This window comes from Oenanthe melanoleuca, chromosome 24, assembly GCF_029582105.1.
Source record: "Oenanthe melanoleuca isolate GR-GAL-2019-014 chromosome 24, OMel1.0, whole genome shotgun sequence".
Taxonomy (NCBI): domain Eukaryota; kingdom Metazoa; phylum Chordata; class Aves; order Passeriformes; family Muscicapidae; genus Oenanthe; species Oenanthe melanoleuca.
The window spans coordinates 227299-242186 of NC_079357.1; the positions used below are offsets into that span (position 1 = coordinate 227299).

General features: G+C 54.3%; 3 protein-coding genes across 11 annotated transcripts; 1 reads left to right on the forward strand and 2 right to left on the reverse strand.

Moving 5' to 3' along the window:
* Positions 1 to 34: 34 nt before the first annotated feature.
* On the reverse strand, positions 35 to 8202 carry ARCN1 (archain 1). Its single transcript, XM_056509881.1, has 10 exons — positions 8104 to 8202; positions 6751 to 7014; positions 5994 to 6173; positions 5567 to 5769; positions 5053 to 5214; positions 4286 to 4451; positions 2891 to 3038; positions 2475 to 2583; positions 2123 to 2327; positions 35 to 1589 (listed from the first exon to the last, which is right to left on the reverse strand). The coding sequence occupies exons 1-10, from the start codon at positions 8104 to 8106 to the stop codon at positions 1500 to 1502; spliced, it is 1530 nt and encodes a 509-aa protein (XP_056365856.1). The 5' UTR covers positions 8107 to 8202; the 3' UTR covers positions 35 to 1499.
* On the forward strand, positions 8175 to 12321 carry IFT46 (intraflagellar transport 46). 3 transcript variants are annotated; one of them, XM_056509884.1, is made up of 11 exons: positions 8175 to 8375; positions 8626 to 8799; positions 8873 to 9009; positions 9645 to 9719; positions 9818 to 9911; positions 10234 to 10362; positions 10731 to 10852; positions 10923 to 10989; positions 11204 to 11264; positions 11544 to 11629; positions 11984 to 12321. In XM_056509884.1, exons 1-11 carry the CDS (start codon positions 8175 to 8177, stop codon positions 12077 to 12079), a joined length of 1242 nt encoding a protein of 413 aa, XP_056365859.1. In that variant the 3' UTR covers positions 12080 to 12321. The 3 variants fall into 3 exon arrangements, with proteins under 3 accessions (XP_056365859.1, XP_056365860.1, XP_056365861.1); XM_056509885.1 differs by having other exon boundaries at positions 10734 to 10852; XM_056509886.1 differs by lacking the exon at positions 8626 to 8799.
* Positions 12270 to 14881, reverse strand: TMEM25 (transmembrane protein 25). Of its 7 annotated transcripts, none has more exons than XM_056509888.1 (8): positions 14792 to 14881; positions 14582 to 14688; positions 14213 to 14497; positions 13705 to 13989; positions 13346 to 13630; positions 13158 to 13244; positions 12945 to 13060; positions 12270 to 12344 (listed from the first exon to the last, which is right to left on the reverse strand). In XM_056509888.1, exons 2-7 carry the CDS (start codon positions 14664 to 14666, stop codon positions 12987 to 12989), a joined length of 1101 nt encoding a protein of 366 aa, XP_056365863.1. In that variant the 5' UTR covers positions 14667 to 14688; positions 14792 to 14881; the 3' UTR covers positions 12270 to 12344; positions 12945 to 12986. The 7 variants fall into 7 exon arrangements, 5 of the variants coding, with proteins under 5 accessions (XP_056365863.1, XP_056365862.1, XP_056365865.1 ...); XM_056509887.1 differs by lacking the exon at positions 12270 to 12344 and adding an exon at positions 12418 to 12682; XM_056509890.1 differs by lacking the exon at positions 12270 to 12344 and having other exon boundaries at positions 12418 to 13060; positions 13346 to 13498.
* Positions 14882 to 14888: the final 7 nt, after the last annotated feature.

The following is a 14888-nucleotide window of genomic DNA, read 5'->3' on the forward strand; positions in this document are numbered from 1 at the left end:
CGGCTCCGGAAGGACCGCACGACCCCCAGCCAGCTCCTTTAACAGTACTTTATTTGATTAAAGACTCAGAATTCTCTGTGTACACTGGAATGTGCTCTATTCCCTAGGCCAGGATCATACAGGGTTACAAAAAGTGGGGACCTCGGCTCGGTTTAAATATCACCCTCCAATGAACGTAAGGGAAAAAAAAAAGCTCCTTGGATGCTTGAACTAACTTTGACTCCATTTTAAAAATCATACAGACAAGCAGCTCTGGAACAGGACTGGGTTAATGGGATTCACTGCCTACTTTACTAGGGGAGAGGGCTTTGCCCTCTCAGGATAGGACCAGGGTTGATTTCTTTTCAGGTGCTGCCAACAGAGGAGAGACCAGGAACTTCTTTGGCAGAGGACCCCAGGGGCCCGTGACAGGCTGGCTGTCTCTCACAGAGCACAGTACACACACTTTAGGGCTGTTGCCTTCCACCTGCACTCGGGCTGTCTGGGTGAGGTGTGCCAGGGGCAGGTGACCCTTATGACAGGCCCCAGCCATGCAGGTGAGATGAGTTGTGAGGGGAGCACAGGTCTCCGAGATGAGGCAAATAACACTAGTGACGCTGCAGTGGGAGAAATGGCTCGGATCAGCCCCCACATTACCTGGAAGCCAGCATTTCCTTCTCCTACACCTGCCAGTGCTGAACCAGTGCTGGTTTGAGACAGGTCCTGACACACAGGCAAAGTAAGTCAACCAGGCTCTACAGCTCTTTTCACCCAGGCAGGCAAAGCCCTCGGCCTCCCCAGACACCAAAACGGCCTTGCAAAGGATATACAGCCAGTTCTAACCAAACTAAACTTCCTCCAAAGCCTGGCTTGAGAACAGCTGTGGAGACAGCAAGGACACAGTCCCCACTGGACACTCTCCCTGCTGCAGCAGGAACCAGACTACCTGGAGCTGGGCCATTGCCACATAGCAGAGCTGGAGGAACAGCAGTAACTGTATGGGCAAAAGGACTGAACCCCTGGGTCCCTCTTCCCCACCCCATGCCATGACCTCCCCACCTCTGAGGCCAAGGTCAAATTGCTCAGCTTCCACCAGATGGAAGGGTCAGGACCAGCAGGTGGCCCCAGGCATGAGAATCAGAGGCCAAGGAGAAATTAAAATGGCAGCACCAACAACGGAAGAGCATGTGATGCTTCAGGAGAGAAGAGAGTGATGTCTGGTCGGCTCTGGGCTGAGCTCTGAGCATCTCGGGGGGCATGTCAAAGTCAGGCTCTTTGAGGAGATCTTGCTTTTTTTGCCAGTCGGTAAAAATCTGCCAAAGAAATTTGTGGCCTTTTCCCCCCATGAGCACATCACTTCTCTGCAAAAAATGTCTGTGACCCAGGAACACTGTAGATGGCAGACAGAGCCACGTGTCTTAGCAGAGGGGGCTGTGGCATTCCCAACATTCAGAATAAACGTCGGCCTCGTTTTTTTTTAATTTAAAAATTTCTTCCATTGCGCATCACCATGTCTGGCATTACAGGATTTCATATTTGTCCACCAGGAAGGTGGTTTCAGTGGAAAACCTTACAGGGCTGTTCCCGTCTACCTGGGTCACTTTGGTAACCTGTGGAGACAACAGGCAACATTAGCTCAGCACTGAACATCATTCCTTACTGCAGCAATCCCAGTGCCATTGATGGCCACGAGAGCACAACCAACCTGCTGCCTTTAAACCACAACTCAGCCCTGAAACAAACATCTTTGTTCCCAGGAAACCTGAAAGAGGGCACTGATTTTCTGTGGTAACTGTGTCTCCACTGAAGAGCAAAGTGTCAGCCACTGGCTACACTTGATAGTTGTATGCCAAGCAGTATTTTGGCTAAAAGGCTGATGGATTTTTCAACAAAGTCTGACGGGAATTAATGATTACTCCAAGACTTTTAGACACAACTGAAACTTCAGACAACTCCATGAAGTGTCAGCTACCAGTGCTGTCTGCTGGCACTCGTGAATCCAACTATCTCCGTGGCAGGTTAATGCCAACCTTTCAGCATGGGCAGTGGGACCATGGAGATGCTGTGGCATGGCCAGTGTCAGCCAGCTGGGGACTGAGGCAAGGGTGACATCCCACCTGTGGAGCATCAGCAGTGACCATACCTGTATGTTGCAATAGTTCTTTTTGGAGACGAAGGAGACCTGCACTGGGAAGAAGTCGTTTGGCTGCCCTGCTATGCTGAACTCCAGGCTACCGCTCTTGTTTTTGGCATCTATCACCGGCAGGCACCACTCAAGGAGGTTTCTCCGGCTGTCGTGGCGATACTCACCATCAATCTCCCCAATCACTGGGGCGCCAACACCAGACCTAGAGCAGGCAATGAAAAGTCACAATAACTTCCCTGCGTAGAGCTAAGGAAATGCCTCTAACACCCGTTGGCTTGGGCAGACACACAAAACAGGGAGGGGAAGGAGGTGATGGGACTCATCAGTGCTGTGTGGATAAGTTACTTACGGCAAGGGGATGGTGATGATCACATCATTCAGCTCTAGGCTCTCTTCTTGCAACTCATATTCAATGTTAACATCACAACTGTTCCCACTCTCTGATGGCCAGCAGTTAACTGAGGGAATAGAGAGAGTATGTGAACCATGCAGGCCATTCATGTGGAATAGGCTTTCACAAAATGATGCACTTCAAAACGCCCAGCAAAGTCACCCCCAAGCTGATTTTAAGAAAAGCTATTTTCCTTGAGGTGTTACAGAAAACACACACTGTCAAGGACAGGCACTATCCAATGGCTACACATAGTATCTCCAAGGTCTCACAACATGCCAGGCCCCAGGCAGCCCAGCTGCTGCAAAGCAGCTACCAGTAGCTCAAGGACAATCACTGGCTTCTTCTGCCCAAGCCCCTAGACTTGCACTCACTTGTCAATGGAATGAAGGACTCTTCTGTGGTCTGTAACCTCCACTTCAGCACGCCCACGTCGTTGTTAATAGGGAATGACTTCTCTGGGTTCTTCAAACCGATCTGTGACTCTGTAGTGAAGAGCTTCTTGTCCACGTTTGGGTGAGTCTGAAAGACAAACACATGCCCAGACTGTAGGTTTAAACCATAGGTAATGCAGGTTCTACCAGGACAGGTCTACGCATTCCAGTGTTTGCTTTGACAAAACACACAGCAGGTTTCCTCCTGGCTCAGAAGCCCATCTGGAGCACAACTGCTTATCAACCTGGGATTCCTTCCGGGAAACGCCAACCTGACAGGAAGGATCCCCAACACTTTCTTTCTTAAGTGCACCTGGCACCAGAGACTCAAGCGATGCAGGCTGATATCTACAGAGCTATAAGTCAAAGACCATCCTGAATGCTTACAGCACACATTTAAAGAAAAATCAATCTAATGCTGTTAGGGAAAACAGCCTGACACCATAACACTACTGTCTCCCCTCAGCAACCTTAATGCAGGTATGTGTCAGTAGCCAAACTCCATTTCAATACTCTCTTCACAACCTCAAGCATGAGCAGCTTTGTAGAAGCAGAGGATTTTTGCAAGTCACTGTTTAAGCTGTGCTAGAAAGACAAGAGTAGGTAAAGGTTTGGTTTCATTTTCCACCTGAAGCACTGCCTGTGGGAGTGCTGTTAGCAACTCACTCATGGGATGCACTGGAAGGAAGTGGACTTGCAGCACACAATGATGTACACAGCAATGACGTACAGATGAGCCCCTGGTGAGGAGTGAGCTGGAGTGTGTCAAAGCAGCACCACCTCCAGGGATCAGTAAGGTCACACAAAGAGGGAGAAAGGGAAGGGCAAATCTCCCAAGAACCTTCTGAGCTGCAACTGCTGACTGCCATCAAGTGCTCCAGCAATCATCTCAGGTACAGCAGTGACAGGACAAGCAACCTCAGAAAGAAACAGCTTCCAAAAGAATAAACTCATTCCCCATTGGCACAGGAAGTTTGTTATCCCATTTCCACTCCACAGCTGCAGCTGACATCACACAAGCACACTGAGCAATACCCTAGGCTGCTGCAAAGTCCAAGTGAGGTCACCTGGCATGCCAAGGTGCACTCCTGGGCAGATAAGGCTCCGAGGGCAGGATGGAAACAGAGATTGTATTTCTCCAGTGAACTTCAATCCCTTGAGCACGACTGGCCCTGCACTTCTGCTTATACCTGCACTACTACTCCCATTTCCAATGCATTTGCTGAGAAGGCTTGGATGAGAACACAGGAGAGCATACTCAAGTATTTCCACTATTTTCCCCTTGGAAAGCAGCAAAATCATGTTCAACAGTATGGGACTCCAAACAGGCTTTACCTGTAGCTGCACTCCCCTCTTGTCTTCATTTTCTACATGCAGGCGAATCCGTGCAAACTTTTCATCAGAGATGTGCAGCATGATCATGCCATGCAGCTCCATGTTCTGCAACCCTCCGTCACGGCCACAAGTCAAGGAGATTTTCTCCTCTATTTTCATGTGCACGCTAGACAGACAGAGGAAAAAGCTCAAGTCCTACACTCAGTATCTCCCAGACAGAAGAGAGGACAGGCTGTGTGTACTGAGCAGAAGCTCCCAAACAACAGCAGGGCTGGTACAGTGGGGGCTAATACTGCTCTGACAGTGAACTCAGGGGCAGGAGAATCCATGCACGTGGGTCTGCAAGGCACAGGAGCCCAGTTAAATGGCAGCAATGCAGCACCCTGACACGCTGGTCATTCAAATTCCCTCTCAACAGGCCACAGCGCAGCTCAGGGCACTAAAGGTTCTGAATTTCTGCGTGTAAAATGAACAGTGAACGCCTCCATCCTGAGCAGCAAGGCTGGGAAACAGGGAAAATGGCACAGGAAAATTCCCAACCTCAGCTCAACGATGGATGGACAGCCCACTTTAGTTAAGTGGATGCCTAATCAAACTAGCTATCTGCTTTTCTGCTGACATGCTTTCCCAGATTTTGCCCAACTTTTAGAACTACAAGGTAAGAAAACACAGGAAAAAAATAAAAAAGAGCACGGAAAGTTCTCTCCCAAGGCCACACGCAGGGAGAGCCGTGAGAAGACTGCTTCCAAAGCAAGGGCAGCACTCACCTCTCCATGTTAACAGGAGGAGCAAGAACTTTGGTTGCTTCTACAGAGCGCTTGCCTACAGAAGTCATGATATTTTCTCCTTCCGATTTCAGCTTGTCCACGAAGTTGTCCACCTCCTTCCCTTTAGCGCCGAGTTTCAAGGCTTTACTGGGACCTGAAGGCCTAAATAAAATGTGTAATGATCTCAAAGTTAGCTGACAGCAACAGGTTCCCCCTTCCTGGTTATCTTCAAATGCTGCAACTTGACCATCCCAACAACACAGCATTCAACTTGACAGCGTTTCTAAGGGAGAACACACACGAACTGATGATCTTATGCATAGGATGCTAAGTTATAGTTTAGATTTGGATATGGTTCCAGGAGCTGGAACCTCTTTCTCACACAAAATGAAAGCCCATAGTTCATCCAAGAACCCAAAGAGACTGCAGGGTGCTAGTACTAATGTTAGACCCTCTGGGCACGCGGTTTGAGCCAACACTGACTCCAACATCTGCCACCTGCTGTCCCCCCTACCTGGCTGGAGCTGGTGCCACTTTGGGCTTCTCGGTCTCAATGATGGTCTCTGTGATCATTGCTGTCACGCCCCCAGACACGGCCGAGCTGCCGAAGCCCCCGAAGCCTGGTGCCTTCTTGCCGTGTCTCTCTGCATCCCTCCTGGCCTGCTGCAGCTCCTTCGCCTTACGGCGCATCTCAGCTTTTGCTTCACGCTCCTGCGTCTGAAGGAAAAGAGAAGAGGCTGATGGAGCTTTACAATCTCAGCCCTGCCCTGCACAATTAAATGCAGTTGCCCAAAAACCTCTAGCCAAGAAAAAAGAAACAAGACATGGGCATTTAGCCCTCAGGAAAGCTAAATAATTGCACGGCCCTGCCAAAGTGGAGGAACATCTCCTTATAGGAAAGGTGGTGTGTCCCAGACAGGATTGCAGGTGCCCCTGCTCACCTCTCTGACTGCCCGAAACACCTTTTCCTCATGTGAGTCCATTTCAGTGAAGGTCCGAATTTGTGCCAGGTTTACATTCTCACGGTAGCCCAGGGCGACAATTTCATCGAAGGCAAAGATTAGGTCAAAGCAGTGTTCTGAGATCTCATTCTCTTCCAGAGCTCGACAATATTCAGGGATCTAGAAGGGGAGAATATTTTAAGAGTACCCACAAACAGAACTGTGTAAACGCTTTCCTTTTATTATCCCAGACGTCACAATCACACCAGACCCTCCCAAGCCCAGCACACCTTTACACTGCTCTTTGTACCATTACAATAAACAAGATGAAGTTTTGCCATTGTTAGTTTTTCTACATTAAAATCCTTATATAACCTCTTAGCTTCTTCATAACACTACTTCAAAGGAACCCAACTGCATGCTGAGGCCAGTGAATTTTCTCAGAATCCTTTGCTTGTGTGAAGATACAAATTTGCTGCTTCAGGATTCCTGTACAGCAGCACTACACTTGCAGCAACCACACAGTGTACAAAGAATACTGAAGGCTAAATTACAGTCAGCCCTTTGGTCTCACCAGGTAAAGTGTGATGATTTTTTTTATGTAGAGTTCAAAACTATCATCAAAAGTTCAGACCTTTCTGTCTAGTCAGGAAGAGAAGCTCTGGAATACAGACCTACCTGCACTAGCCCAGAAACAGATCCCTCACAACAGCACCATTCTGGGCTACAGACACCTCACTGAGTGACGAGTCCTTACCACTCTAGAGAAGAGTCGGAGTGTTTCCAGGTCTTCCAGGATGTTGCTGTTTTTGGTGGTAATCAGCACCATGTAGAGCTTCTCCATGGGCTGGTAGACATACCGCACGCTCTCTGTCTCCACAAACGTGTGCTGCTTCCCTGTGTTCATCAGCTTTGGGAATGCTGCCAGCAGCCCCTCGATGCGGGTGCGAGTCATCTCCACGAACTGCCGGGACACGATGGCCTTCCCTGCCTTCGTGCACACGGCGGCTGCCAACAGCACCTGGAGGAGAGCAGGGGTGAGCAGGGGCGAGCAGGGGCGACAGGGCCTCCGCTCCGTGCTCATGGAAAGCATCTCTTCCCCCCACTTCACCGGCACACCCTTCCTTAAACAGGATCCTAAGTCCTTCTCTGTGATGAGGAAATGAACTGTGTCAAGAGCAAAGACATCTCTGCTTTAGCTATCTCTCTCCGTTTCACATTCTGTCCCAACATAACCCTGAGAGCTCTGCCTGCTTCTCTCAGGCAAATGAACATTCCCGGTTCCACAGAGATCCAGGTGCAACAACTCCTGGGAGCGTTAGGGGGGACTCCAGATTATCGGCTTTTCCATCAGGCTGCCCCAGCTTACAGCTGCACACAGGAATGCTGTGAAATGTAACATTTCTCTCCAGTGCCATATGCACAGCACAGCCACGTTAATGAAGCCCTGGCTATCACCCACAGCCTCTGGATGACTCCCGGGCAGCTCGAAGGAATTATCACACCGACAGGGCAGCAAGGCACCCACTAGCTGCACTTTCTCCACCTCCAAGCCTGCCCAGACTTCCTATATTTCTCTCTCATAGATGTTAGTTACTTTTGTCAGGATAATTCCGTTCTGCACTTCACAACTTTTAAATCCGCAACTACTGCTATTGACAGAAAGTATCCCAAACCCTCAGACGTGGCAGTGCTGATCCCTGCCGCACCTCGGGCACAGTTCAGCTCTGCCGGAGCCGTGCGCGGGTCTGTGCTGACACAAACACGGCCGCGACGGACAAAAGGAGCCGGAGCAGCCCTGGGTCGCACGGGGGAGCAGGCGGGCACCACCCGCCCGGCTACACCTGAGACCCCGAACGCCCTTTACAGCAGGCGTGAGGCCGAGCTGAGGAGCCACCGTGGCTGCGAGTCATCAGAGAAGAAGTGCCGTTCCCCGCCGCCGCCCCGAGCCCCGGGCCGACCCGGAGCGGCAGCGCCGCGCTCCGTCCCACCAGGCCGCGGGCTCCAGCGCCGGCCTGCAGGGAGGCCGGGCGGGCGGGGCGGGCCCAGGGGCTCCCCGGGGGCTGCCCCGAGCCCCGCGCTGCCCGCGGCGGACCGGTCCTTCCCTTACCATAGCAGCGGCGGCGGCGGGATCCGCGCTCGGACCCTCCGCTCCCTCCGGTTCCCGGGCGGCCCCGCAAGATGGCGGCGCCGCGCCACGTCCGCACCCGGAAGTGCCGTCACGGGGCGGGGCGGGGCGGGGCGAGGCCGTGGCACCTCCGAGCCGCCAGGGGGCGCGCGCGGCCGGACCGCTCTGGCCGGCGGAGCCGCGCTCGGCGGGGCGGAGTCGCCATGGCGACAGCGACAGCGGCGGCGGCGCGGCGGGAGGCGAGGCGGCCGGAGGTGGGACACGGCGGGACAGAGCGGGACACGGCGGGACAGAACGGGACACGGCGGGACAGAACGGGGCACGGGGGCGGGGGCGGAGGTGGGACACGGCGGGACAGAACGGGGCACGGGGGCGGGGGCGGAGGTGGGACACGACGGGACAGAGCGGGACATGGGACACGGCGGGACAGAACGGGACACGGGGCGGGGGCGGAGGTGGGACGCGGACACGGCGGGCGGTGGATGTGACTCTGTGTCGGCGCAGCCCCGCCCGGTGGAGAACCAGCCGTACGACGAGAGCCTGGAGCTGCCCGAGGCCGAGCCCGGAGCCCGCTCGCCGCGGGCGGGGAGCGCGGGCCGCCTGCGGGACTCCCGCGGGCCCGCGGCGTCCGTCGGAGCGGCCGAGCGCGGCAGCGGCGCTCGGGGCGGCGGAGGGAAGGTACGAGCGCGGCGGGCGGGGCTCGGCCCGGTGACACCCGGCGGTACCCCTGAGACCCGGTTCTCTGGTCCAGGAGGAGGCAGCGGCACGCCTGCCCCGCCCAGCCACCGTCAGCGAGGATGACGACGAGGACGATGAGGACTCGGAGGAAGATTCCTCGGAGAGCGACTCAGAGGAGGACTCGGAGGAGCACGGGGCCGCGCTGGAGGGGTGAGCGGTGTTCGTGGCCCGAGGGGCAGCGCTGAGGCTGGCTGTCGGCTCCACCGGTTTCCCCTAATCCCACGAGGGGGAGCAGAGCCTGGGCATCGGGCCGGGCAGCTCCTGCCTCCTCATCCCTGATGCCCCAGGGTGGTGGCTCCTCCAGTCGTGAACCAGTCCCGGGTTTGTTTGCTGAGCCCAGGAGAGGCACCTAGCTGGAATGATCCAAGGTGTAAGCCAGGCCGGGCCTGCAGGAGATATCCAGAAAAGGGAAGGACCATCTTGAACATGTCACTCAGATCCTCATGATTCTCCTTTTCTCTCGTTTTCAGCTTCAAAGCTATTGCTGACTGCCTAATTGCTGTCCTATTGCTGCCTTTGTGCAGAGCACTTAGCCCCCTTTGACAGCCCTGTGTGGGACTGAATGATCTCAGATGTCCATCACTCAGGTGCTTTTCTTGACCAGCAGGTGGAAAGCAAAATGGTGCCAAAGAACACTTTCCCTGTGCAAAAAGTGTTTTCCAGAGAGGACTTACTGTCTGGTGGTTCAGCTTCTCACATTTGTCTGCCCCTACTGGGGCCTGGTTTCTGTTGCACAGAACTTGCCACATGTTAATCTTTTCCCTCTACTCTCTTCCTTTTTTTAGTGACTTCAATCCAGCAGATTTTGACTACCTGCAGGTGTCTTCTGAAATCAAAGACCTCTTTGAATACATCAAGAGGTGAGTGGAAGAGTTTTAGCTTGCTCTTGGCTCTCCTTTGTGTCAATTATTGCAACACAGTTCCTAGTCACCCATGCTGTGTTGGTATTTATTTTCAGGTACACTCCCAAAACGATAGAGATTGAGCACAAGCTGCAGCCTTTTATTCCAGAGTTTATTCCTGCTGTTGGAGACATTGATGCATTCCTAAAGGTACAGTTTCTTCAGGCTCCTCTCTCAGTCCTGCCCCTGAACTGGAACAGCGCAGGGTCAGAGCATGTGGCAGCCAGGCTGTGCAGCCTGGGGTCTGGTCTGTCCCTGCTCTGTCACACATAATGGGAAGAGACCTGGGAAACTACACTGGTGGTTTGGTCACCTCTCAAATAGCACTTGGCTAACTTGGGGCAAAGCCTGGGTTTTTCCTTCTCCTTTTCAAGCAGCACCATGCTTAGAATGCACATCTGAGAGAGCACACAGGAAGGCTCTGTACAAACCTGTCCTGGACTCCACAGACAGCAGGTTCCTTTTCCTGCAGGTTCCTCGTCCCGATGGCAAGCCTGACAGCCTTGGCCTGCTAATCCTGGATGAGCCCTCAACCAAACAGTCAGATCCCACTGTGCTCTCCCTTTGGCTGACAGAGAACTCCAAGCAGCACAACATCACAGTGAGTCAGGGTGAGGGAGGTCACACTTGCTGCACACTTCCTGGAGTAAAGCCATGGTATTTTACGCTTACAACTGCAAAGTTGACTTTAAAAGCAGCAAAACCAGACCTTTTGCTTTAATCCATAGTTTTAAACTGCAGTGGATGTGAGCCTTGCTTCAGTCAAGTCTTGATACAAACTCTGAGTCTGGTCACTTCAGGTGATGCTTTATTTCCTTTTGGTTGTTCATACCCAGTTTTAGTCAGCATTTTGCCTGTAGAAATCCACTGGGAAAGAGAGAAGGCATGCTTCACCAGGAGCGAATGCAGCTTTCCCAAAAAGCCCCAAAACACCATGAAACACTTCCAGCTTTATATTTGTTTTTTTAGCAGCAGATAAAAGTGAAGAGTTTGGAGAATGCAGAAAATAACCCCAAAGCTATTGAGAGCTGGATTGAAAGTATTAGTGAACTGCATCGCTGCAAACCTCCTGCCACAGTCCATTACTCCAGGTGAGCCCTGATCTTGGCAGTGGAAGGTTGTGTGGGATCCTGAAGCTGACGTTCTTCTGTTCCCCGGCAGGCCAATGCCTGACATCGAGACCCTGATGCAGGAATGGTCACCAGAATTCGAGGAGCTCCTGGGAAAGGTATATGCTCTTAGAAGCCATCTGCCATGAAAGCTGGGTGCCTGCTCCATCCTACAGCCCAGTCCTCTTGGGCTTGTTTCTCCTCACAACTCTGCCCTTGGCAGAAGCTGGGGAGCAGCCCAGCACTGGAACTCCCAGCTGCTGCCCCAGTGGCCTCTGTGTGCTCCAGGCTTCTGCGGTCTGGGAGCAGATCTGACAGCCCTGTCTGTTCCAGGTGGGTCTTCCGAGCGCAGAGATGAGCTGTGACCTCGCTGAATACATCGACATGATCTGTGGTGAGCTGGGGAGGCTGTGCTGCTGGCACAAAGCTGTGATGCTGGCCTGGCACTCTCACTGGAAGCGAGAGAGCTTTAGCTGCAGGCTCAGCTCTGAGCAGTTGGGATCATTCCCTGCTGCTTCAGTGGGAGGTGGGCTCTTGTACTACAGGGGTCTGCAGTCTTTGGTGCGTGGAGCCCTAGGTGATGGTGGGCAGTGGGGAGCTCAGCCCTTCCTGACAATGCTCTGTGTGGGGCAGTGCAGACCAGGTGCCCTCAGACCTGTGATCTCACCTGCAGCCATTCTGGACATCCCCGTGTACAAGAGCCGGATCCACCCTCTGCATGTCCTCTTCTCCCTCTTCTTGGAGTTCAAGAACTCGCAGGTATGCAGCTGCACCCAGGTGCTGCTCACGCAGCTAGCAGCACTGCACAGCTGGTCCCTTCACTTTTGGCTTTGTGGTGGCTATGGCAGTGTGCAAAGGGCTGGTGGGCCCCAGAGAGCTTGTTCTCAGCTGCTCCTCTCCCTGTGCCTCTGCCTGGCACAGGCGGCTGGGCTGTGCTCTGGGCTGAGGTGCCCTATTGTTCAACAGGCCAACAGCAGCCAGAATGCACCTCCTAGGGCTGACTGCTGAGCACACAGCTCACACAGAGCCCATGTGGCCAGCACGTTCACATGCATGTGTGTGCTCTGAGCAGTGGGATCAAATCTTTGCATGAACATGTTCTTTTCCCTGCAGCATTTCAAGCCTCTGGCTGATGGGCAGAAGGGCAGGAGCCCACCATCCAACCCATCCTCACAAGCAGCGGAGGCAGAGGTGTTGAGCTTTAATTGATGCTTCACATTAAAGCCTCATCTCCTGGATCACCGTCTGCCCTGGACACTGAGGTGTACCCTGAGCAGGTTGGGGGATATCACACAGTAATTCAGAAGCCTCTCTAATCTTAGAGACATTGCTGGGCTGTTCAGTGTTGGACAGTAGGGCTTGACTCACCATATTTGTTGCAGAAGCTGCCTAATGGCTCAATTTTTGACTTGTTCCCAAGGAGTTCAGCATTAAACCAGCCTTTCCCTGTGTCAGGCTCTCTGTGCCACAGGTCCTGCAAATCAGAGGCTCCTTGAGCACGTGCTACAAGGGCTGAAGCAAACAGGAATAAATTCCACACTCAGACACAACACTCAGATCTGTTCAGGGTGTTGCACGCTCTGACCTGGAAATCTAGAATCTCTGTTCTGTATTATTGAACCCCCTTTCCTGTTGAGAACAGTCCCTTAGCTCCTGTCAAGTGGAAATAACCTGTGCAGCACCACACAGATGCTTGAATTGAGTTTATTGCTCTTGGGACAGCTCTTCCCAGCCCCTGCTCTGCTGACCTCCCACCCGTCTGCCACAGCAGCAGGGTCAGGGGCAAAGAGGATCATGCAGCAAGTCACAAACCTGCTAAAGCAAAACTGGTGCTTGACTTTACCCCAGGAGGAATCGACGTGCTAGAGCCTGGCTATAAACAGCTTTGATACATTTTGATTGTAACAAAATACTGGTAAAGTTCATGGACTACATAAAACCGTGCCTTGGCTGACAGGGCAGCTCCCAAGCCCTGCATCGCATAGCAGAGCACAGAGCTGGGCTGGTCAGCTCCTGCTTCCCATCACGGCCTTCCTGGCACCCCCAGCTGCTCAGCTCCAGGGCTGGTACGTACCTGGTGCCAGGAAGCCCTGGCTCACTGGCACCACACTGCAGCTCACAGCCAGATCTCCTCACTGCTCATGCTGGGCACTTTGTAGATGCGCCCGGACGTTGGGAGCTGGACAAAACCTGCAGGACAAAGAACTCCTTGCCTGTTGGAGCAGCCAAGGAGCTCCATGTCCCACAACGCATCTTTTGGGGCTACTTGCCCACCTGCTCCCCTTACCAAGCTTGTTGAGGACCAGGGAGTTTTCTAGTCCCAGCAGGGCATTCTCTTCTCCCCTAGAACCAGCTCCTGCATCCTTGGGGGAAGCTGCAGGGAAGCAAAGGGAAGAGAGCCAGGACATCTGTCACTCACCCTGGCAGGACCTGGTGCCCTCCATGTCTTGCTGCACTGGCACGTCAGGGTTTTACCTGCATCTTCCTGTACAAGGTCGTCCAGGCGCAGGTCGGGTGGCAGGGACTGGGTCTGGCGGGGCAGACGTGTGCCCTGGGACTGTGCTGGCTCAGAGCTGCTGCAATGGGAGCATTGGCTGGGGGGGCTGCTCCCTCCTGCTTGCCCTGGACCTTGCAAAAACTTAGGCAAGTGGCATACCAGGCAGGCAGCACAGAAGCCCAGGCTGAGCAGGGCAGCTATAGCCAGGGCTGCTCCAATGGCAACACCCAGGACAGGCAGCTCCACACGGGCATCCAGCAGACCTGCACCGGCAGTGCAGACCCCTCAGCACCCTTCCATGGGGCCACTGCACCATGCCCCCCCCCTCAATAGTTACCTGTGGGCAGGAGGGAGGCAGTGGTGATGCCCACACTATTGGCTGCACTGACGGAGAGGTTTCCAGCTGTGCAGCTGAGATGGATGTGGAGCGAGTGGTTGGCCAGCCCTGGGTAGCTTGTGGCACCCAGGAGGAGAAACTTGGAGGTGTTGGCCATCACATGCCCATCCTGGTTCACCCAGGTGATACTGGAGGGTGGGTTGGCTTGCACCAGCACAAAGAGCACCAGGAGAAGGCCAGCGCCCTCGACCTGCTGGTAGCCTTCCCGCAGGATCTCTGGCTTATCTGGGTAAAAAACAGGCAGTGAGATGGCAGGAGGGATGGGGGCGAGACAGGTAGGTTTGCCTTGCCTGGGTCCAGAAGCGCTTTTTGTGCACAGGACTGACAAGATGCTGCCCTGGCATGGCTGTGATGGATGTGGGTTATGGTCCTGCCCGAGCTGGACAGGAGCCCCACACGCCCTCCCCACATCCCAGTCTCTGGAGCAGTCTGGCACCGCGGACCTTACACTGCACATTGAGAAAGATGGAGGTGTTGTAGGTCTCACTGGAGGTCGGGTTGGTCAGGGAGCAGTTGAGCTGGTGGTCGGAGTGCTGGCCAGTGAGGGTGAGGATGCTGGCAGTGTCCGCAGTCGAGAGGTCGATTTCCTGTTTCTGACCGTTGAGGTACCAGGCCAGTGTGGCACCGGGGACTCGCCGGGGAACCCAGCAGGTGAAGATGCGACTCTCCCCTTCCTGCAGGGTGCACGCTGTTCGCGGCTGCCCGTCAGTGGTGGGGTCCAGTTCCTCCAGTGCTGCCAGAGAGCCCACGACACATCAGAGCTGCGGCAGGGGTCTTGCTCCCGGAGTCACGCACCAGACCCCCACCAAAGCCTCACCTGCCAAGCAGAGCGCCAGGAGGCTGAGCAGCAGCAGCAGCAGGAGGGCAAGGGCAGCCCCCGGCCAGCCCCTGGGACACCCCATCTTATATCAGCCGTGCTCAGCACTAGGAGAGGCAGCTACAGCAGGGACACGGGGGCGGCAGCACGCCGGGCCCCGGTGTTCCAGCACACAGCAGGGTCGGAGGATGCGGCGCAGCTGCACCTTACCTGCAGCATTGCTGCTGCCGTGTCCAGCCCAGTCTGCAGTGCGGCTCTGCGCCCGGGCCCCGGCACGCAGGGCAGTGAGGCGGCGCAGGGGCGGGAC